The sequence below is a fragment of the Thalassophryne amazonica genome, chromosome 7, assembly GCF_902500255.1.
Source record: "Thalassophryne amazonica chromosome 7, fThaAma1.1, whole genome shotgun sequence".
NCBI classification, from domain to species: Eukaryota; Metazoa; Chordata; class Actinopteri; order Batrachoidiformes; family Batrachoididae; genus Thalassophryne; species Thalassophryne amazonica.
In genome coordinates this window covers 51,310,146-51,333,948 of record NC_047109.1, presented here as the reverse complement: position 1 = coordinate 51,333,948, position 23,803 = coordinate 51,310,146, and the positions used below count along the sequence as shown (strand labels likewise).

Genomic DNA, 23,803 nt, shown 5'->3' with positions numbered 1-23,803 from the left:
AATGTAAGATGGATGTTCATTTGAAGGGTATCAAAAATAGACATGCCAGTTTAAAGCTTGAGAACACGTGTTTTGATTTACCTGTTCCTGGAATGTAAGACTGTATAGACTACAAAGGCAAATTAATTGTTTGATCAATTTAAAATCCTTAGACTGATCAATTCCTCAGTTCAACTAATAATAATTTACTAATTCATCAGGTAGCTTGACAATTGCTGAAAGGAAAAATTGCCCAATTTGGCTTTCAGATGAGATATTACAGCTGGTCAGAAGTAAAATGACACTTACCAGTGAGGACAATAAAGAGAAGCATCATGTTTGTGTGCAGAGCCAAGGATCATGTGGTCGGTCATTTATCCGCTGTGAAGGAATAACTTTCCCCTTCAGGAAACAGAATGGGCTTACAAAAAACAGGTACAGCTAAATCGCTTCCTGAACTCGAACATGCAGTGCTTTCTTTCTTTCCTGGCATCTATTTACACGTGTTCTTGCCAACCATGTTAATGCATGCTTGGATGTGACGTCAATGTTTGTAAACAAGAAGTATTTCTATATATGTGGCTGCTTCTTTAAATGGAAAGAAACTGGTGTTGGCCATGCCCCTTCTCTTAAGACAAGCTTTTTTTGGTCTCTTCAAGAGTTTGCCTCAAAGTAGAGGTGGGCGATACCGGGAATTTTGGTATTGATCCGATACCAAGTAAATACAGGCCCAGTATCGCTGATATCGATACCGATACTTTTTCATATTTAAGCTTCATAGATCCAAAGGATCCAAAAGACCTAAATAATGTGGTATACTTTTCTATGCGATTGGAGGATTTTAAAATTTTGGGTATTGTGTAATGATTTACTTACCTTGACCTGATTTTACACCACTCTGGGGCCAGCTGGCTGTCATAATTTTTTGTGTAGCCCATGGTATACTGAGGCTGGATTACAAGTGTTGGTTGGGCACCTACAACCTGCTTGACCCAAGAACACAAAAGTCTAAAATCTAGTTTTAAAAACATCAATCAAACCAGACTAGATGTTAAAAACTGCAGTTTGTCTAGTTTTCATCTGTCTGTAAAATCATCACCAAAGCAAAGCATCCCTGAAGCCTTTCCTGTCAACAACAAAAAAAAGATTGTCATCACTTCAAATGGTAATGTGAATGTAGCCTTAATCTTTCGATCTTACTGCACGCCTATTTCCCCTCTACGTATCTGTTCAAATGTTAATTTAACCATAAACACTTCGTTTCTCTGACAGTGGGGCGGGGTTTTAATCGGTGCGTTTGAGAAGATTTAATGTTTTTGTGATAGACCCGGTGAAGGTTGTTTTTTTTTAACGGTGCTGTTTCGATTCGTGGGATCAGCGGCCTCCATTTTAACTTCCACACCGAGCTGCGCCTCACGTGTCCCGGGCTGTCTCTCTCACATGACCCGAGTGTTTGTTCCCGTGATCAGCAGCGCTTCCATCTCCGTCTGTGACACTCAATATCACTTTTTATTGTAACCCTGATGGATATGCTTGAACAGAGTCTGGACAGCTCAAGGTAACCGAACGTGGCCCACAGTGGCTTACTGCGCTAACTACGACATGCTATTAAGATAGCCAGAGAGCTAAGCAAGGCCTGACCTAAAAATAATGTTATTTAAAGTAATGTAAAGACTGAAAATAAGTTAGCAAGAGAATGGGACAGCATTGTTTAGGACAGTTCAAAGAACAGTGGCGAGAATTGAAAAACATTCGCGTTATTATAAACAGTTCATAGCTAAGTTAGCATAAGCTAACTATTAAAATATAAACTGCCGTGTTTGGTGAACGTTTATTAAGGAATGTATCCAGACGGAAAAAATACACTTTACATGTTTTGTGGTTGTTTGGCTGATCTCTTGCAATGATTTACCCCCGAACACAGGAAAACTTACATCACCGTTTCCGAGGGATGAATTCAGAATCTTGAAAGTAGATATTTGTGCACTTCTCTTGCAGGCAAGAAAAGCAAGAAGAGGAGGCTGTCCAGGTATCTGAAGGTAAAGTATCATAAACCCGTCATTACCGATGACAAAACAAATCATCAAGTGCTTTTTTCTGGTAAATATAAAATGATGTTCGTAGGGGAAGTGGAACAGGCATATTGTGTTCTCCAGGTAAACTCAAGAACACAAGGAAGCTGCTGCACGAAATGCAATTAACTGGTTTATAACATTACTCTCACTTGGTTCATATCCCAGCCTGACCTTGGGCAAGGTCCTTAATCCCCTAGTTGCTCCCGGTTTCGCATACAGAACGGTCCCCCCTGATGATGCAGTTCACGGATTAACACCTCGTTTCTGCTTCAAACTGCACTCCAGTCATCATCTATCTCAGTGACAGATATCTGAAGCTTTTGTACAGCAATATTTTCCACATAAATTCAGCATTATTTCATCATAAAAGGCGGTGGAAGCGATCAGAGCGCAGCGGCTAAATGAGCTGCTAGCTGATGCGTTCACTCTGCGCTTCGGTCATTTCAAAGTGTCATGGAATTTGCTGAGTTTCTGCTTAAAAGGGCCTTGTTTCTGCTTAAAACTGAAAGATTTAAGAGGTTTTACCTTTATCATCTGATGGTTAATAATCCCATTAATCCATTTGGTTGCTTTTGGTGAAGATGTGCTGCTGTGGTCCAAAATGAAACATGCGCAGATGCAAAAGGCAGACCGATTATTAGGGGTGGACCGGTCGGTCTGCGACACCGGTGTGTAGTGAGTACCTTGTATGGCAGCACCCTGAAATTTGGGTGACTGTGAGGCATTATTTGTAAAGCGCTTTGAGCGTCTGATGCAGATGGAAAAGTGCTATATAAATGCATTCCATTACTTAATGCAGTGATTCTCAACCGGGGTGCCGCGGCACCCTAGGGTGCCGTGATCGATCATCGGGGATGCCGTGGGTATTTTTCATATTCGCGATTACCGTGAATTATTTATTTTATCCACAAAGCATAAAACGACTCAGAATCTGACGTCAAACGTGCTGCAGCCTCGCTCTCGTCTTAAGGCGGGACAATAACAAGGAGGCTGATCGTCGGGGATGCCGTGGGTATTTTTCATATTCGCGATTACCGTGAATTATTTATTTTATCCACAAAGCATAAAATGACTCAGAATCTGACGTCAAACGTGCTGCAGCCTCGCTCTCGTCTTAAGGCGGGACAATAACAAGGAGGCTGACGGCCGATTAAAATAGTGCCGTCTCCTTCAAAAGCCGTCTAAAATGCGGAGCTGTTGGTGTGTGTGTCTGTGCCTGTGTGTGTGCGCGCGGAGTTAACAGGCTGCAGACTGCGAGGGAGGGGGTGGGTGAGGGAGATTCCTGAATGCAGGCGCGACACGTTCAGTGCGCAGCGAGCGTGGAGCAGAGAGAGGATTTTAACCCAAGTGAACGTTAACAAAACGGAAACATGAAGCTGCCTTTACTTCTCTCTGAACTTTCTCTAAAGGTGTGATTCTGCCGTTACCATCCTGTTCACACCATGTGCGCGTCGTATGCTGAATTTATGAGATCATGAGATGAAATAAATGGTCAAATATCTTTAAAAACATATTTAGAAAATGAGAATATATGAATGAACTGAGCCACACAAAAAAAAATGTTCAGACGCAGAGATCACAAAAAGCAGGTGAGAACTCTGAACTTTAACAGCTGTTATTTTCCAAAGGTATTTATTTGTTCAATCTTGAGCTTAATGCAGTGTTTAAGCACAAAACGTGACTGATGAGGAGAAACAATTTCAGAAATGCAACAAAAACAACCACAAATCAGAAAAAGTTGGGACTGTATGTAAAATGAAGATAAAAATAAAAATGTTGCACCATTCCCAGTTTCTCCACTCACAAAAGCCAAACGTTCTTCCAGAGTTGTGTAATTATACTACAATAGTAGAATATAAAGAAGGGGAAAAAAGGAAAAAAAAATAGACAATATATTCGTCAATCGCAATTATTTGTCTGACAATCGTCTCCAGAAATTCCTAATCGTGACAGCCCTACTTGAGATCAGAGCGCAAAATGCTTGAGGATTTTCGAAATGCGGTGTTTTCTGTATCGATTTTCTATTGCGATAATTGGGTTCTGCGCAAAACCAGAGGTAATAGAATTATAATATTATTTTGGTTGGTGGTGTGCCGCAGGATTTTGTAAATATAAAAAGGGTGCTGCAGCTCAAAAAAAGTTGAAAATCACTGACTTAATGTCATTACTCCTATGTAGGTACATGACAAAAAATTAAACTCAAAGGAATTGTAACAGAAATGGTGTGGTTGGAAAGAGACCTTCAAAATGGTGTTTAAATATTTGTTTGATGTCAGATATGAATAAAATTATGCACATTTGAAGTTCGGAAGATCTTGGTAATTTATGTCTTTGTTCTTAAAGGAAAAACTCAGAAAGCTGTGACCAGTTTCTCATAAGTTGCATTTCAAAATGATGGTATTCTGTCAAACCTAATTATTTTGTCATTTAAATGTGTGATTTGCAACGATCCACTGTTTAAACACTGTTTTCTGACAGTAGTTTCCAAGCTAAAAACCCAGCAATTTCGCCATGTCCACCGTCTTGTTGACTCAACATCGGTTTTGCAGGATCATAAAAATATGCATGCGAAGGCACCACCAAACTTCGCAGAAAGACAGATAATAACATTAGTTTTATATGATTTGAAAACCCATCTTACTCACATTCAAGATGAATTTCATTGACTTTTTTAATGCAGTATTTCAATCACAGAATTTTCGAACTTTTACTCATAATAGGAATGCAGTTTGAAAATGAGGTTGTGTGTGTGTGTGTGGGGGGGGGGGGATTTCAAGTACATCATCAAATAGAGGGGTTCCTGATTGCCAAAAAATAAACACATTCCACAAAGCACAAACTCAGGACTGCTGCCTGGAAAGTCTCTCAGGCCAGTTACATCTGATACATCCACAGTAGCGGACACCATATTTAGGTCATACCTGCGTACCTATCCTATGTAACAATCCTCTCAGTTAATGCCGTTACTCCTATGTAACAATCCTCTCAGTTAATGCCGTTACTCCTATGTAACAATACTCCCACTTAATGTCATTACTCATATGTAATGTTACTCCCATTTAATGTCATTACTCATATGTAACAATACTCGCACTTAACGTTACTTCCGCTTAATGTCATTAACTTGTTTACAACGTTGCTCCCATTTCATGTCATCACCTATGTAATGTTAAACTTACTGTCATTACTTGTATGTAATGTCACTCGCAGTCAATGCAATTACTTTTATGTAACGTTACTCACACTTGATGTCATTACTCATATGTAATGTTAATCCCACTCAGTCATAATGTATTTAATGTTACTCCCACTCAACGTTATTACTCGTATGTAAGATTACTCAAATGAACATAATCTGTAAACTATTTTTTAGGTATCTTATCCAAAGACAATCAAATAAAGCATAAAATATGATCAGATTACGAACGTGGCTTACGATACGTCGATTACGATACTTGCTGTCATTACCTTGCATGTAAGGTTACTCCCACTGGGTGTCATTACTCACACTCGGTCAATACTAGTATGAAATGTTACACCCACTTGATGACATTATTCGTATGTAACGTTACACCCATTTAATGTCATTAGCTCTTATGTAACGTGACTCTGACTTAATGTTATTAACTTGTCTGTAATGTTCCTGCCACATAATTCCATTAAATCATATATCATGTTACTCTCACATAGTATCATGAGCTTGTATTTGACATTACTCCCACGGAATGACATTGACTTGCATGTAACATTGCTTCCACTTGATATTAACTCATGTAACGTTGCTCCCACTTGATATTATTAAATCGTATGCAACATTACTGTTGTGGTTTGCCCCCACCAGTGCCTCTTTAAGTATTATGTTCTGTATGTGTTTGTTTGTTAGTGTTATCTTTTAGTGATATTAATTTCTGCATAGGTTCATCTGTTAATTTTCTGATCCCTGTCTGTGTCCTGTTGGTCTGGGTCCCCTGTGTTCCACTCCTGCATCCTCACTTGTGTTGTTTTCGTGTTGCACTCCATCACATGTTTGAGTTCCACACTAGTTTTCTGCGTTCGGTTTGTGATTGCCTTTTTTTCATTACTTAGTTGTTGTTGTTGTTGTTTGACTTGCTTGTTTTCTTATTTTTCCACATTTGTTTCCTACCGTTTCATTTCGTACACATCTTAGCCTCACATTTTGTTTTGCATCTAGTATTATTGTTTGTTGAATACGCTGTCACTTTGTGTTTTTGGTTGTTATGTCAACAGACTGCAGTAGGTAAGTGGAGAAACACTTAACTGTTGCGGTCTGTGTAGTTCAGGCACCTTGGTTCTTGTTGTTTTCCACATGCATTTTTTTGTCCCTGCCTCCTTCATTTCATGCGCCTGTGTTTAGTTAATAGTTTGGTATTTAAGCCCTCACTTGTTCCCCACCTTTTGCCGGTTCATTCACTGTCATTCTCTCGTGTTGCCTTGCTGTGAGTATTTGATTTGCCTTTATGCATGTTCCAATGTTACCCCGTGTTTAAGTGTTTCTTAGTGAGCTACTATTTTAATTTTTGTGAGTTACCTCCATATGTTTTGCAACCTGCTCCCTCAAATCAAATCAGATTTCAAATGTATTAATTTATATAGCGCCAATTCACGATGAAATCGTCTCAGGGCGCTTCACACAACATTAAAAAATTTAAAACACAATAAAAAGACGACCATAAAAGAAAGACAATCATAAAAGAATACAAAAATAAAAACACATCATAACACTAATGATAAAACAGGGAAAACAAATGAGTCTTTAAACGTCACTTAAAAGTCTCCACAGTATCCGACTGCCGAATGTGTGCTGGGAGATCGTTCCACAGAGCTGGGGCACGGTAGGAGAAAGCTCTGTGACCAGCAGACTTTTTATTCACTCTGGGAACACATAGAAGTCCTGCACCCTGAGAACGCAGGGCCCGAGCTGGTACATAGGGCTTACCAGGTCAGCCAGATAGGGAGGTGCAAGTCCATGAACAATTTTATAAGCTAATAACAGTACTTTAAAATCCAATCTTGCAGGAACAGGAAGCCAGTGCAGGGATGCCAAAACGGGCCTAATGTGGTCAAACTTTCTGCTTTGTGTCAAAAGTCTGGCAGCAGCGTTTTGAACCAGTTGAAGACCCCTAATCCTGGACTGCGGTAAACCAGAAAATAGAGCATTACAGTAGTCCAATCTAGAAGAGACAAATGCATGAATCAAAGTCTCAGCATCAGCCATAGACAGGATGGGACGAATCGTCGCTATATTTCGCAAATGGAAGAAAGCAGTCCTCGTAATGTCTCTAATGTGGAGATCAAAGGACAACATAGGATCAAAAATTACTCCAAGGTTCCTCACTTTAGCCGTATGATGTATAACACACGAACCTAAGCTAAGTGCTAGCTGATCAAATTGATGCCGATACCTCGCTGGACCAAGAACCATAACTTCAGTCTTATCAGAATTTAAAAGTAGGAAGTTACTAGACATCCAACTTCTTACTGATGCAAGGCAATCTTCCAAAGATTTTATGTGAATGAGATTACCAGCAGTTATTGGCATGTACAATCGAGTGTCATCAGCATAGCAATGAAAGGGAATCCCAAAGCACCGCAGTATATTCCCAAAGGGTTCTACATAAAGGGAAAAAAGCAGGGGGCCTAAAACGGATCCCTGCGGAGCCCCAAACTTCATGTCCCTATGATAGAGGAGGTGCCATTACACAATACACAGTAAGAACGACTGGACAGGTATGATGTCAACTATGCAAGAGCAGTTCCAGTAATCCCAAAGTGATTGTGGAGATGTTTGGAGTTCTACTTGATGTTGACATGTCCTGTCTCAGGACTTATGTCATTTTTTTAACTGTGATGTGAGCTTTTGAGCAGAGAACAAGGAACTAATGCTTGCAGCCAGACTTTTTTTTTTCTTTTAATTGTTAACATGTGCGCGCGTGAACGAATGTCCATGAGTGGAGAGATGTCCGGACTTTTTACTGGATATTTCTGGCAATCATTCTCCATTTTTTTCTTCAGCATGTAGTTTTTACTGCATTAAGTACGTCTCAGCACTGAGTTGCTTCCACGCGGCATCGTCATAATGACACACGGCGCAACCGGGAGCACCCCCGTTGTGAAAGGGGCTTTACTCCCACTTAATGCTATTAACTCACATGCATGTGAGTGAGTGAGACAGATGTTATCCAATTTAATCCCAATAATTACTGTGTGTGTCAGACATTACTCCCAGAAATTAGTTCCTCATCACTTACAGATGTTATGCTGTAGTTGTGAATTCGTCTTGTGGGCTGTGTTGTTACTGCATGATTTTGGTGTGTGCATGGAATTTCACTTGGGGTTCATTGATTTACAGCCAACTAGTTCCTTTGTCAATGAGCCCCGTTACTAGGTAGCCCATTTGCAAGTATGCCTCATCACTAACTAGCTAACACTAGTTATAATTGGAAACATACAGTTGTATGCAAAGGTTTGGGCACCCCTGATGATTTCCATGATTTTCCTTTATAAATCATTGGTTGTTTGGATCAGAAATTTCAGTTAAATATATCATATAGCAGACAAACACAGTGATATTTGAGAAGTGAAATTAAGTTTATAGGGTTTACAGAAAGTGTGCAATAATTCTTTAAACAAAAAGAGAGAGGTGCATAAATTTGGGCACCCCAACAGAAAAAATATATCAGTGTTTGGTAGATCCTCCTTTTGCAGAAATAACAGCCTCTAAACACTTCCTATAGCTTCCACTGAGTCTGGATTCTGGTTGAAGGTATTTTGGGCCATTCTTCTTTACAAAACATCTCAGGTTTGTTGGTTTCTGAGCATGGACAGCCCACTTAAAATCACACCACAGATTTTCAATAATATTCATGTCTGGGGACTGAGATGACCATTCCAGAATGTTGTACTTGTTCCTCTGCATAAATGCCTTAGTACTAGGGCTGAAACGATTAGTCAAGTAATTCAATTACAAAAAAAGTTTGAGGCAAATTCTGTGCCTCGAAGCTTCGTTTAACGTTGTAGTACATATGCCAGGCCTGTGTGTGGCGTTGTAATATCCCCAGAAAAACAAACAGAAGAAGACTAGCGCAAGCACTAATCAAATTAGCACAAAAGCTACAGCTTTCAAATGCAAGAAACGGAATGAAATAAAGCCTTTTAGGAAAAAGACAGTCCACGCTGATCATCTGAAATAGGTTACTCTGCATTTAAAGCAAAGCAGTGTGTTTGTTTTTTTTCTTAAAAAACACATTTTCGTCCACTGGCTGCTCTACGCGTGGCGGCCAGCTGCTGCTTCTCTGCCCGGTGTGAGCGGCTCAACACTGCCCTCACACAGCTCCGGCCACAAACAGTCTCTGGAAGAAGTCCACTCTTTCTTCTGTGTTTTGCTTAGACCCGCAGTGAGTATTTCCCTTTTTAATTTTCGCTTTTTTGGGCAACACACAATGCTTCACAAACACGGGAACTCAAATAAAATAATAATAATAAAAACCAGTGACTGTGAGGCTTGCATGTTCAACCTCCAGCTGAAAATGAAATGCATTGGCTGAATCCCAGAGAGAGTGCTAAAAAGAAATTCATGCAGGAACCCAGTCCACCACCTTAAATAAATAAATAAATAAAAAATGCCAGGAAAAATCCAAAACCTGTAAAGATGTAAAAAAAATAATTACCCAGGACAGCAGAAAGGGATACACTGAATTTGACAATCTCCGTGATGACGCAGTGACATTGTGCCATTACTTAGGGAGAGCCCTGGACTGTTAATGTTTTAAAACGCAAAAGTACTTTTTATCTGATTACTCGATTAATTGCCAGAATAATCACTAGAATACTCGATTACTAAAATAATCAATAGCTGCAGCCCTACTTAGTAGAGTTTGAGCAGTGTTTAGGGTCATTGTCTTGTTGAAAGATCCAGCCCTGGCGCAACTTCAGCTTTGTCAGTGATTCATGAACATTGTTCTCAAGAATCTGCTGATATTGACTGGAATCCATGTGACCCTCAACTTTAACAAGATTCCCAGTACCTGCACTGGCCACACAGCCCCATGATGGAACCACCTCCAAATTATTGTAGGTAGCAAGTGTTTTTCTTTGAATGCTGTGTTCTTTTTCTGCCATGCATACCACCCCTTATGTCATGTCCAAATAACTCAGTTTTAATCAGTCCACAGCACTTTATTCCAAAATGAAGCTGGCTTGTCCAAATGTGCTTTAGCATACCTCAAGCGGCTCTGTGGCGTGTATGCAGAAAAGGCTTCCTCTGTGTTCAGCATCATACAGCATCCCCTTGTGCAAAGTTTGCTGTATAGTTGAACGATGCACAGAGACACTGTCTGCAGCAAGATCATGTTGTAAGTCTTTGGAGCAGGTCTGTGGGTTGACTATGACTGTTCTCACCATCCTTCACTTCAGCTTATCTGAGATTTTTCTTGGCCTGCCACTTCGGGCCTTAACTAGTACTGTACCTGCGTCTTTCGTCACTATGTTCCTCACAGTGGAAACTGACAGCTGAAATCTCTCATATAGCTTTTTGTATCCTTCCCCTAAACCATGATGTTGAACAATCTTTGTTTTCAGGTCATTTGAGAGTTATTTAGACACTCCCATGTTGCCACTCATTAGAAAAGATGCAAAGAGGGGAAACATTTGCAAATGACCACCTTAAATACCCTTTCTCATGATTGGATTCACTTGTGTAATGAGGTCAAGGGTCAGTGAGCTTACCAAACCAATTTTGTGTTCCAATAATTAGTTATAAATGTATTCAGATCAGTAAAATGACAAGAGTGCCCAAATTTATGCACCTGCCCAATATTGTTTAATTATTGCACACTTTCTGTGAATACTAGAAACTTCATTTCACTTCTCAAATATCAGTGTGTTCATCTGCTATATGATATATTTAACTGAAATTTCTGATCCGGACAACCAATGATTTATAAAGGAAAATCATGAAAATTATCAGGGGTCGCCCAAACTTTTGCATACAACTGTATAATGCGATAACCTTATGGGTTAGGTAACATCTGTTTTTTTTTGCTGAAGCCCATGGGAATGTGTTGGTAAGAGTGGCGGGTTTATGACCAGAAAATCCTGAGTTAATCAGACAGGCAACTCAGTAAGGTGCCTGTGAGCAAGGTCCTTAATCCTCAAGCTGCTTCTGATGTGCAGTTGAGTATCTTGCATGGCAGCAGCAGTTGAGTACCTTGCATGGCAGCAGCCTGACCATTTTTTTGTGTGTGTGAATAGGCCACAGTACTCCATTGATTTTTCTTTTCTTCATATTCATAATTTAATGCGTTTAAAATCCTTGTGATCACTATGATCTCCTCTTGTGTAGTTGTTACTGGTTGTCTTCCAGTACCCATTACACTGGGTTTCCCGTGGCCTACTTTAACTGTGGAGGCCCGCCCTAGTTTTGCAATGAACTAAAATTAATTTATACTTCTCGTAATGTAAAAGATCTCTAATATAGTGCTTCTGCAAAGCATCAGTTAACCTCCTCAGCCCCCTCTCTTTGAACATAAATGCTTGCACTGCAGGCATTCTGACAATGTGGATTAAAGTTAGTAACTTTCACAAATTGATTCATTTTCTACACCTGCTTACTCCAGTCAAGGGTCACAGGGGGCTGGAGCCTATCCCTGCAGAAATAGGTCGAGAGACCGGGGTAGGCTATGCCCTGGACAGAATGCCAGTTTATTGCAGAGCCACATATAGACAAACAACCACATTCACACTTTCACCTGCAGTCCATTTAAAGTTTCCAACTCACCTAACCTGCATGTCTTTGGATGTGGGAGGAAGCCAGAGAACCCAGAAGGGAACCCATGTGAACATGGGGAGAACATGCAAACGCCACACAGAAATGCCCAGGTGGGAAGTGATTTCAGGACCTACTTTCTGTGAGGCAACAGTGCTAACCGCTAACTTTGTCTCCCACTTTCACAAATATTACAGTATCTACTGCAGTTTTCCACTCGTCTAAACAATTTTTCATCACTATCGATGCTTGACAGCCAACAGATAACATTATAGAAGAAGTTGTCATTGATAAGTCACAGTAATGTAAGGTTAGTTAGGGTTGAATGATGTTCGAATTTTCTTGTTCTTTTCATCTTGTTCTTCTCCTTCTTTTCTTTGAATAAAAAAATTATAAACCCATTAGCGCCAATACATGTGCATCTAAAAAATAAATAAAATATTGTGGATAAAGCAATATTTTTTTTATTACTTGAAGTATTTGAAAGAGTGACTTATCTACATATCTATTGGTTAAGGTGTTGGGCTTGAGTCCAGAAGATCATGGGTTCAAATCCCCCCCTGACTGGAAAATCACTAAGGGCCCTTGGGCAAGGTCTTTAATCCCCTATTGCTCCTGGTGTGTAGTGAGCACCTTGTATGGTAACACCCTGACATCGGCGTGAATGTGAGGCATAATTGTAAAGCGCTTTGAGCGTCTGATGCAGATGGAAAAGCGCTATATAAATGCAGTCCATTTATCTAATATATAAGGCTGACCGTGTGTGTGTTTTTTATGCACAGCCACAGTAATTAAGCAATTGACACCAAACATGCTGTGGTGACTGGGGGCACCAAAGGGGAGGTCACTGGAGCTCTTAGGTTGAAAGCGCGTATGTGTGTGCATTCGCTATGCACAGCCACAGTAATTAAGCAATCGACACCAAACTTGCTATGGTGACTGGGGCCACCAAGGAAGAAGTCACTGGTGCCCTTCGATTGAATGTGTATGTGCGCTTTAATTACAATCACATCCTGCTCACTGCAGCCCTTATTTTCGCATTTCACGTGGTGCTCAACTTAGGTAGGAAGCATCACACTGTACTTAGTATGTAGTAGCAGCTGGCTAGGGTGCACTTTAATTAGAACTCGAGCAGGCTAGCACACACCGTGTGTGAGTTAGAGTGCATTTTTTTCAATTATGTGTCCCAAGAAGTTGCAGGGACAGTTGGGCTAAATCTGGAGACACCATGCTTCTCACATGGTCAGCTATCTGTAGGATGATCCCGAATTGGTCACCATGATGGACTTTTCATTTGTGCACCTCAGGGTCACACTAAGAACATTATGTATCCTAGAGCTTTGCGGTGATATGACGTGATGTCACGTTTTTATCATTCACTTCAGTCTCATGAATGTCCAAATTGCTCTAAGAAAATTAATGATGACAACATACACACAATGCAATGCAACGTACTACACCTTACCAAAAGTGTCATGAAATATACCATGACATGGTTAAAATTAATCTCTGTTACTTGTGCATAGAACAGGTAACTCAGCTAGTTGCATATACAACCCCTGGCAAAAATTATGGAACCACCGGCCTCGGAGGATGTTCATTCAGTTGTTTAATTTTGTAGAAAAAAAGCAGATCACAGACATGACACAAAACTAAAGTCATTTCAAATGGCAACTTTCTGGCTTTAAGAAACACTATAAGAAATCAAGAAAAAAAGATTGTGGCAGTCAGTAACGGTTACTTTTTTAGACCAAGCAGAGGAAAAAAATATGGACTCACTCAATTCTGAGGAAAAAATTATGGAATCACCCTGTAAATTTTCATCCCCAAAACTAACACCTGCATCATATCAGATCTGCTCGTTAGTCTGCATCTAAAAAGGAGTGAACACACCTTGGAGAGCTGTTGCACCAAGTGGACTGACATGAATCATGGCTCCAACACGAGAGATGTCAATTGAAACAAAGGAGAGGATTATCAAACTCTTAAGAGTAAATCATCACACAATGTTGCAAAAGATGTTGGTTGTTCACAGTCAGCTGTGTCTAAACTCTGGACCAAATGCAAACAACATGGGAAGGTTGTTAAAGGCAAACATACTGGTAGACCAAGGAAGACATCAAAGCGTCAAGACAGAAAACTTAAAGCAATATGTCTCAAAAATCGAAAAATGTACAATAAAACAAATGAGGAACGAATGGGAGGAAACTGGAGTCAACGTCTGTGACCGAACTGTAAGAAACCGCCTAAAGGAAATGGGATTTACCTACAGAAAAGCTAAACGAAAGGCATCATTAACACCTAAACAGAAAAAAACAAGGTTACAATGGGTTAAGGAAAAGCAATTGTGGACTGTGGATGACGGGATGAAAGTCATATTCAGTGATGAATCTCGAATCTGCATTGGGCAAGGTGATGATGCTGGAACTTTTGTTTGGTGCCTTTCCAATGAGATTTATAAAGATGACTGCCTGAAGAGAACATGTAAATTTCCACAGTCATTGATGATATGGGGCTGCATGTCAGGTAAAGGCACTGGGGAGATGGCCGTCATTACATCATCAATAAATGCACAAGTTTATGTTGATATTTTGGACAATTGAAAGGATGTTTGGGGATGATGAAATCATTTTTCAAGATGATAATGCATCTTGCCATAGAGCAAAAACTGCAAAAACATTCCTTGCAAAAAGACACATAGGGTCAATGTCATGGCATAGGGTCAATGTCAATGAGCAGATCTGATTTGATGCAGGTGTTAATTTGGGGGATGAAAATTTACAGGGTGATTCCATAATTTTTTCCTCAGAATTGAGTGATTCCATATTTTTTTCCTCTGCTTGGTCTAAAAAAGTAACCGTTACTGACTGCCACAATCTTTTTTTCTTGATTTCTTATAGTGTTTCTTAAAGCCAGAAAGTTGCCATTTGAAATGACTTTAATTTTGTGTCATGTCTTTGATCTGCTTTTTTTCTACAAAATTAAACAACTGAATGAGCATCCTCTGAGGCCGGTGATTCCATAATTTTTGCCAGGGGTTGTAAATGAAAATGAATTTTTTTTTTTTTTTTTTTAAGCGCTCCAAAAAGCCCAAAAATGCATATCTCAAAATATTATAATATTTCATTAGAGCAGTTTAAAAAAGGATTCATTATAGAAAAATGTCAAAGAATGTTCATTTATGCACTCTATAATTGGTTGTGGCTTTTTTTTTTTTTTTTTTTTGCGTGAATTAGTGCGCTAATGCTTCATTGCAAGGAGGTGATCAGCCTGTGACTCTGCTGAGGTGTTATGGAAGCACAGGATGCTTTGACAGCGGCCTTTAGTTCATCTGTATTGTTGGGTCTTGTGTCTGTCCTCTTCCTCTTTACAATAACCCATAGACAGTCTATTAGGTATTGCTTGTGGGGCAATTCAGTACAGTAATACCATGATCAGCAAACCTGTTACTAATACTTTTGGCACTGTGGCTAGTTGCCCCATCCTTGGACTTGATAAAACACAGTGGACCAACATCAGAAGATGACATGGCACCCTAAATCATCATTGACTGTAAACGTCACATTGGATTTCAAGCATCTTGGATTCTGTGCTTTTCCAAGCTTCGTCCAGCCTCTGGGACCTTGATTTCCAAATGAAATGTAAAATTTACTTTCATCTGAAAAGAAGACTTTGAACTACTGGGCAACAGTCTACTTTTTCTCCTGAGCCTAGGTAAGACACTTCTGATATTGTTTCTGGAGTAATTGGTCAAAGTGCCTTGACACTTTGAACAAGAGATTTTTGACGTTTGTCATTCCGGATCCGGATCACCTCCAAAATTCAGTGAAGTCTTCCATGCCCTAATATCTATCTGTGGTGCAAATCTGGTGAGAATCTGTGAAGTTTTTTTTTTTTTTTTTTTTTTTTGTAATCCTTCAAAGTCTATATAAAGTGAAATCTTGATCCAGAATCTAAATCCAGATCACCTCCAAAATGTCATGTAGCCTTCGCTGGCATAATATCTATCTGTGGTGAAAATTTTGTCAAAAGCTGTGCAGTAGTTTCGACGTAATCGTGCTCACAGTCAGACAAATAAATAAACGCAATGATTTTATTACGTCCTTGGCGGACGTAATGACACTTGTAGCCCATTTCCTGGACATGTCTGTGTCTGGTGACTCGATGCACTGACTCTACCATGATTGTGGTTGTGTGTAGCCAGCCACACTGAGAGATGCATGATATTTCTACTACATAAGTCATGACTTGAAATGAAAATTTCCATTTTGAGATATGCATTTTCTTTTTATTTTTTAAATACATAAAATTAAATAAATAAATAAAAACAATTGCTTGAAACATTTTAGTTTCTAGAATATATAAAATGTTGGATTTCTGATGTTTTAAGATGTACGTTTGTGTGTGTATATATATATGTATATGTATATATATATATGTATATGTGTATATATATATGTATATGTGTATGTGTGTGTATACACGCACACACACAAGAGGTCTGTTAGAAAAGTATTGGACCTTTTTATTTTTTGCAAAAACTATATGGATTTGAATCGTGCGCTTGCATCAGCCAAGTTTGAACCTTCGTGTGCATGCGTGAGTTTTTTCACGCCTGTCGGTTGCGTCATTCGCCTGTGGGCAGGCTTTGAGTGAGCACTGGTTCCCCCCCTCTTGTCGGATTTTCATTGTCAGGAAAATGTCCGAACGGCTGGAGCAGCGCTGCATCAAATTTTTCAAGAAACTGTGTGAGACAGCCAGGTGGAAACCATTCGGAAAATTCAGATGGCTTTCAGTGAAAATCCTATGGGCATCACACAGATTAAGGAGCATTACAACCGGATTAAAGATGGCCCACAGCGGCTGAGGGCGCACCGCACTTCGAGTGGCCATCGACCATGACCAGATCATTTCCAAAGTGAAGGCTGTGTTGATCCGGGATGTCGTGTGACTACGAGAGAAATGGCAGAAAAGGTGGACATCAGCCATTTTTCGTCAGATTCCACTGTTACAGGAGATTTTGTAATGAAAGATGTGCGGAGGGATTCGCTCGTCGGGACGAAGCCGCAATGGCGTTTGGTCTTCCACCATTCAGAAGATTCAGATGGCTTTTGGTGGCTTTTTAGTCGAGTGAGTATCCGAGAAATTGTGGAGAGCTGGGCATGTCACAACATGTCCCGTGAGACTTCCAAAACAGACTTGCTTTTGTTCTCCGCGCACGAAGGTTCAAGCTTGGCTGATGCAAGCGCACGATTCAAATCCATATAGTTTTTGCAAAAAATAAAAAGGTCAGATACTTTTCTAACAGACCTTGTATATATGTATATGTGTGTGTGTGTGTGTGTGTATATATATATATATATATATAATATTAGGGCTGAAACAATTAATCGAGTAATTCAATTACAAAAAATGTTCAAGGCAAAGAATTTGCCTTGAACATTTTTTGTAATCAAGCTACAGCTTTGTTTAAAGCTGTAGTCAGTGGTGGGCACAGATAACCAAAAAAATTAACTTTGATAACAGATAATCAGATAACTGAAAAGTTGTCTTTGATAAAGATAAAATGATAAACCACCCAAAAATGTATCAGAAGTTACAGATAACCGATAACCAATAAATTGCAGTATTGTCTCTGGTACATTTGCAACTACTAATAAACTGAATTTGAGTTTTAATGCCACAATGGCTTCTTCTTCTTCTTCTTTGTCTTTCGGCTGTTCCCGTTAGGGGTCGCCACAGCAGATCAATCGTTTCCATCTCACCCTGTCCTCTGTATCTTCCTCTGTCACACCAACCACCTGCATGTCCTCTCTCAGCACATCCATGAACCTCCTCTTTGGTCTCCCTCTTCTCCTCCTGCCTGGTGGCTCCATCCTCAGCATCCTTCTCCCTATATACCCTGGGTCCCTCCTCTGCACATGTCCAAACCATCTCAATCTCGCCTCTCTGACTTTGTCTCCAAACTGTCCCACCTGAGCTGTCCCTCTGATATGTTCATTCCTAATCTTGTCCATTCTTGTCACTCCCAAAGAGAACCTCAACATCTTCAGCTCTGCCACCTCCAGCTCTGCCTCCTGTCTTTTTGTTAGTGCCACTGTCTCTAAACCATACAACATAGCTGGTCTCACTACTGTTTTGTAAACTTTCCCCTTCACCCTTGCTGATATTCTTCGGTCACAAATCACTCCTGCCACCTTTCTCCACCCACTCCACCCTGCCTGCACTCTTCTTCACCTCTCTACCACGCTCTCCATTACTTTGAACAGTTGACCCCAAATATTTAAACTCATCTACTTTCACCACTTCTACTCCTTGTAACTGCACTATTCCACTGGGCTCCCTCTCATTCACACACATGTACTCAGTCTTGCTTCTACTGACTTTCATTCCCCTTCTCTCCAAAGCATATCTCCACTTCTCCAGCTTTTTCTAAGTCCACAAACACACAATGTAACTCTTTCTGTTCTTCTCTGTACTTTTCCAACAGTATTCTCAGAGCAAACATTGCATCTGTAGTGCTCTTTCTCGGCATGAAACCATATTGCTACTCACAGATCCTCACCTGTTTTCTAAGCCTAGCTTCTACTACTCTTTCCCATAACTTCATGCTGTGGCTGATCAGCTTTATGCCTCTGTAGTTACTGCAGCTCTGCACATCACCCTTGTTCTTGAAAATAGGAACCAGCACACTTTGTCTCCACTCCTCAGGCATCCTCTCACTTTCCAAGATTTTATTAAACAATCTGGTTAGAAACTCTACTGCCATCTCTCCTAGACATTTCCATGCCTCCACTGGAATGTCATCTGGACCGACTGCCTTTCCACTCTTCATCCTCTTCATAGCAGCCCTCACTTCTTCCTTGCTAATCTCTTGTACTTCCTGATTTACTCTCACTACATCATCCAGCCTTTTCTCTCGCTCATTTTCTTTATTCATCAACTCTTTAAAATATTCCCTCCCCCTTCTCAGCACACACTCCTCACTTGTCAGCACATTACCATGTGCATCTTTTACCACCCTAACCTGCTGCACATCCTTTCCAGCTCTGTCCCTTTGTCTGGCCAATCGGTACAAGTCCTTTTCTCCTTCCTTACTATTCAACTTCTTGTACAGCTCGCAATATGCCTTTTCCTTTGCTTTTGCCACTTTTCTTTTCGCCTTACGCCGTATCTCCTTGTACTCCTGTCTACTTTCTTCATCTCTCAGACTATCCCAAAACTTTTTCGCCAACCTCTTTCTCCTTATGCTTTCCTGGACCTCTTCATTCCACCACCAAGTCTCCTTGTCTTCCTTCCACTGTCCAGATGTCATACCCAGTACTGTCCTAGCTGTCTCCCTCACCACATCTGCAGTACTTTTCCAGTTGTCCAAAATTGCTTCCCCTCCAACCAGTGCTTCTCTCACCTGCTCGCTAAATTTCACACAACAGTCTTCCTCCTTCAGCTTCCACCATCTGATCCTTTGTTGAGCTCTCACTCTCTTCTTCTTCTTCTTTACCTCTAAAGTCATCCTACAAACAACCATCCTGTGCTGTCTAGTGACACTCTCTCCTGCTACCACCTTACAGTCTGTGATTTCTTTTAGCTTGCATCTCCTATAAAGAATGTAGTCCACCTGTGTGCACCTTCCTCCACTCTTATATGTTACCCTGTGGTCCTCCCTTTTCTTAAAGTAGGTATTCACCACAGCCATTTCCATCCTTTTTGCAAAATCAACTACCATCTGTCCTTCCCCATTCCTATCCTTGATACCATATCTACCCATTACTTCCTCATCACCTCTGTTCCCTTCACCAACATGCCCATTGAAGTCTGCTCCTATCACCACTCTTTCATGCTTGGGCACACTCTCCACCACCTCATCTAACACACTCCAGAAATCTTCTTTCTCCTTCATCTCACAACCAACCTGTGGGGCATATGCACTAATGATATTCATCATCACCCCTTCAATTTCCAACTTCACACTCATCACCCTGTCAGACACTCGCTTAACCTCCAACACACTTTTAACATACTCTTCCTTTAAAAGGCTTGTACTAGAATTAAAAGTGACAACAGAACCAAACAATGAGGCCACACTTTTGTCTTTGAACATCCTGCCCCTGCTGGAAGCTCTTGTTTACTACACAGCTTCCAGCACAGAGGCACTCTGAGAGCAGCCATAAAGCCCAGCTCTCTACCAATCACAATGCTCTGGTCAGGTGGAGGTCTTGAAAAATAAAGCCATGCTGACTTGTGGTTTTGATTTATAAATAACATTAATACCGATAGAATAACTCCATTAATGTCAATTCTGTCATTTGTACAAAGGTAAAATATAACATATCTTTTAATGTTGAATAATGCACTAATTATGAGGTTTTGTAACAAACACAGACAGATCGCAAATGATTCTGGGTAAAAGTGCCTCTGCTAAAAACTGATTGGTTCATTAATTCATTATGTAAACCAACATGTTAATGTGACGTGTGTCGTGTGTTGGTGTTTACAGATAAATGTGTTTTTGTAAAATATTCCATTTTTTATTTGTAAAAACAGGCATTTTTACGGAGTCCTGGAAGTGTCATCGCAAAATGTTTTGCATGTGGAGAGAATGTGCACTCAATTTATTATTGCTGTGCAAACGTTTTATGATGTTGTAAAACGTGCACTCAATACTGTCTACATAAATGTTGGCTTTACACTGTGCAAGTTTTGGCCGTTTCAGATGATTTTTCATTCGTGTGAGAATTTTTTGGACCGAGCTTCAAGTTAATCACGCGTCCTGCATCGTGTAGTGTACATGGAGTAACAAGCTGTGTTTAACATCTCACGACCACCTCCTGATTGCCGATTGTATGGTCGAATGAAAATCAAACCTGTTTGATATTATTCTGGTCGGCCGTCGTGACGTTATCCTGCTGCTGAAAAGCTACAAGCATCCAACCGCTCGCACTGTGCATGTGCAAACACTGCAGAGCTGTCTTGTAATATATATATATATATATATATATATATATGCTTTTGTTTTGTTTTTAAACTTAATTTGTAAAAAAAAAGAAAAGCCATTTTGCAAATCCAAAAAGTTGATTTGACAATCATCTGATATAACCGGGGTCAGAATAAATAGAACACTGCCATCTACTGGTGCCCAGACGCTTAGTACTTAGGGCGAATACTGCCATGAACTCTACTGGCCAGTAGATGGCAGTAGAGGCCTTGAAAACTTGCCAAAACAAAATTCCAGATAATCCGTGTCTGTTACATTTAAAATGCATGGAATTTAACAAACGCAAATACAATAACAACGTCTATAAACCCAGAGAATATATTCACGAGAGTTTTAGGCACTAGAGTTTAATGCTGTTGTCCGAGGAGCCTGAACAGAGTGTATGAAATACATTTGTCCTGTCGTGAACATACTGAGATTACATAATCCTACCCATAATGTACTGCTGGGCACAATAAATTAAATAACTTGTCCAAAATTAGTTTGGTTAAAATTTGAACCATAAGTTAAAAATGTATGCCTCTGGATGACTTCGGTGATATTGCCAGCATATCAGTATGGTGTTAAAGGAAATGATTTTTTTTTTTTTTTTTGGTGACCAGTTCTCCTTTGTCTGCAGAGGATAGAGACGTTTTTTTTATAGTAGCAGCGCTCTTCTGTTTGCAGAGGGTAAAACTGTACATCTGTTACAAAACTTTTAACAGGTAGGTGCTGAACTGATTTTAAATTTTAAAAATGCTTGTCGCTGTTCAGCTTTGTTTACTTTATCGGTCTAAAAGTTATCAGACAAAAAGTAATCGGAAGATAATTGGTCCGATAATGGTTTTTAAAGTTATCTAAAAAGATAATCCGATAATGAAAACATTATCTTTGATAATTATCTGTTATCGGATTATCGGAACTGTGCCCACCACTGGCTGTAGTACATATGCCAGGCCTGTACGTGGCACTGTAACTCTCCCACAAAAAACCGGGAAGAAGACCGTAGAGCATGCCCACAACTAATGTAAGCACTAATCAATGTAGCAAGCGATGCTACACGTTTACAAAGCCACATGCTGAGTAAAATAAAGCCTTTTAAGAGAAAGGGTCTGTGCTGATCGTCTGAAACTGACTTATTATGCATTTAAAGTGAAGCACTGTGTGTGTGTGTGTGTATATATATATATATATATATATATATATATATATATATATATATATATATATATATATATATATATATATATATATATATTTTAAAACGTGGTTTGCTCCACTGGCTGCTGTCCACCTCCGCAGATGAAGCGAAAGGAAGCGCACTTTAAATTAATCATGTTTAACTATTCAAAAAAAAAAAATGCCTATATTCAGATTTGATAAGAGTTTTTATCAACAGGCTGTAGAGTTAATTTATCAGTGCAGCTGTTGTGGAAATGTTGCACTCCACAGCTGTTTTTTCAAAGGCTTTGTTATTCGCCAAGTATCCACAGAAAACAAGGAATTTGACTTCGGTTTGAGCTGCTCTGTACGGCATGTATAAATATACACTAAACACTGACTAAATCACAGCAATAAAAAGTGCAAATGAAATGTGCAATAAGAAAAAAAAAAAGAATGTCCTGTCCGCAGACTGAAGATTTCACAGAGCAAAGCTCCAAAACTCTTAATAATGTGAAAAAATAAATAATTACCTGGGAAAACAGAGAGAGAGGGAACATCCTAAACTTAATAATCTGCATGATGGCACAGCGACATTGTGCCATTGCTGAGGTAGAACCCTGCCACTACTGATATTGTTTAAAAATAAAAAAGTTATTTTTTTCCGATTACTTGATTAATCAATAAAATAATCGATAGAATACTCGATTCCAAAAATATTCGATAGCTGCAGCCCTAGTTTTGAACACGCAGAAACTGGGGAGCGCTGACATTTGCCAGTTGGTATGCTTACGTATTTTGGGTCAAGGATGAATGCTCTGAAAACAGCACAATAATAGGACAGATATTTTTGGAGAAATTAAGAATTATAGAAAAAATGGATGTTGTGTTGCAATGCATCATGGAAGTTTGGGGTTTTAAATGTTATGTTAGTTTAACAGTGTTGTTGGTGATATGAATTTATTGTGTTTTTGTAGTTGAAGTGGTTTAGTTATAGTTTTGTTTTGTTATTGGTACCATAAGTGAGAAATGTATTGCATATGATGTCTTCCGACACCGTCTCTGTTTGTGTCTAAAATTAGAAGCATTTGCTTGCGGCAGAATGCAGAAAAGACAAAAAAGCTATGCGTGCGTGCTTATGTACGTGCGTGTCTGTAAATTCAATCACAGAGAAAGTGAGGACAGCAGACATTTGCAGGTTGGTATGCTTATTTATTTTGGGTCGAGAATGAACGCCACCGAAACAGAACATTGATAGGACTAATGCTTGTGGATAAGCTATGGGTATTATCTAACGTTGCTAATTACATTCTGGACTCGCATGCCATTCCAGCAGGGGACGCTTTATATTGAAAGCGTTAGTGCGTATGTGCTTTTATTTAGTAAGTTCAATGTAAGTACATAGTATAGTTGTAAATATGTTAAAAATACATGGATGACATGAGAAAATGAAAACATATTTCCATGGTTGTCCATTTAAAAATCAAGTGACAAAATTGGACTAATAATGCTGAAAATGATGATAATAATAATAGTGTGTATATGATAACAACAACCTAAAAAATTTCTAAATACATTAGGACAGTAAATTAACATTAAAAAGTCTGTAATTAACAGTAAATTTAAAGATTTGAGTTCTTCTAAAAATTGTTTAGGTCTACGCTTTTAAAAACATTCTGGACTCACACGCCATTCCAACTCATTATAGAAACTTTGCATAATTTATTACCACCCTTGAAAAATGCCAGCTACCTATTTTATAAACACTACCCAATCTGGTGCCTGTGGGTCCCTATGGGCAATGCGTGTGTGCGTGTGTGTGTGTATGTG

At 39.6% G+C, this 23,803-nt stretch overlaps 1 protein-coding gene across 1 annotated transcript in view; it reads left to right on the top strand.

The window, feature by feature from the left end:
* Nucleotides 1-1,276: 1,276 nt before the first annotated feature.
* The window catches only part of LOC117513898 (upstream stimulatory factor 2), a 107,933-nt gene continuing 85,406 nt past the window's right edge, over nt 1,277-23,803 (top strand). Inside the window, 2 exon segments of the mRNA XM_034174137.1 lie at nt 1,277-1,537; nt 1,978-2,018. Of these exon segments, the coding sequence (XP_034030028.1) occupies nt 1,503-1,537; nt 1,978-2,018 (76 nt within the window). The 5' untranslated portion in view covers nt 1,277-1,502.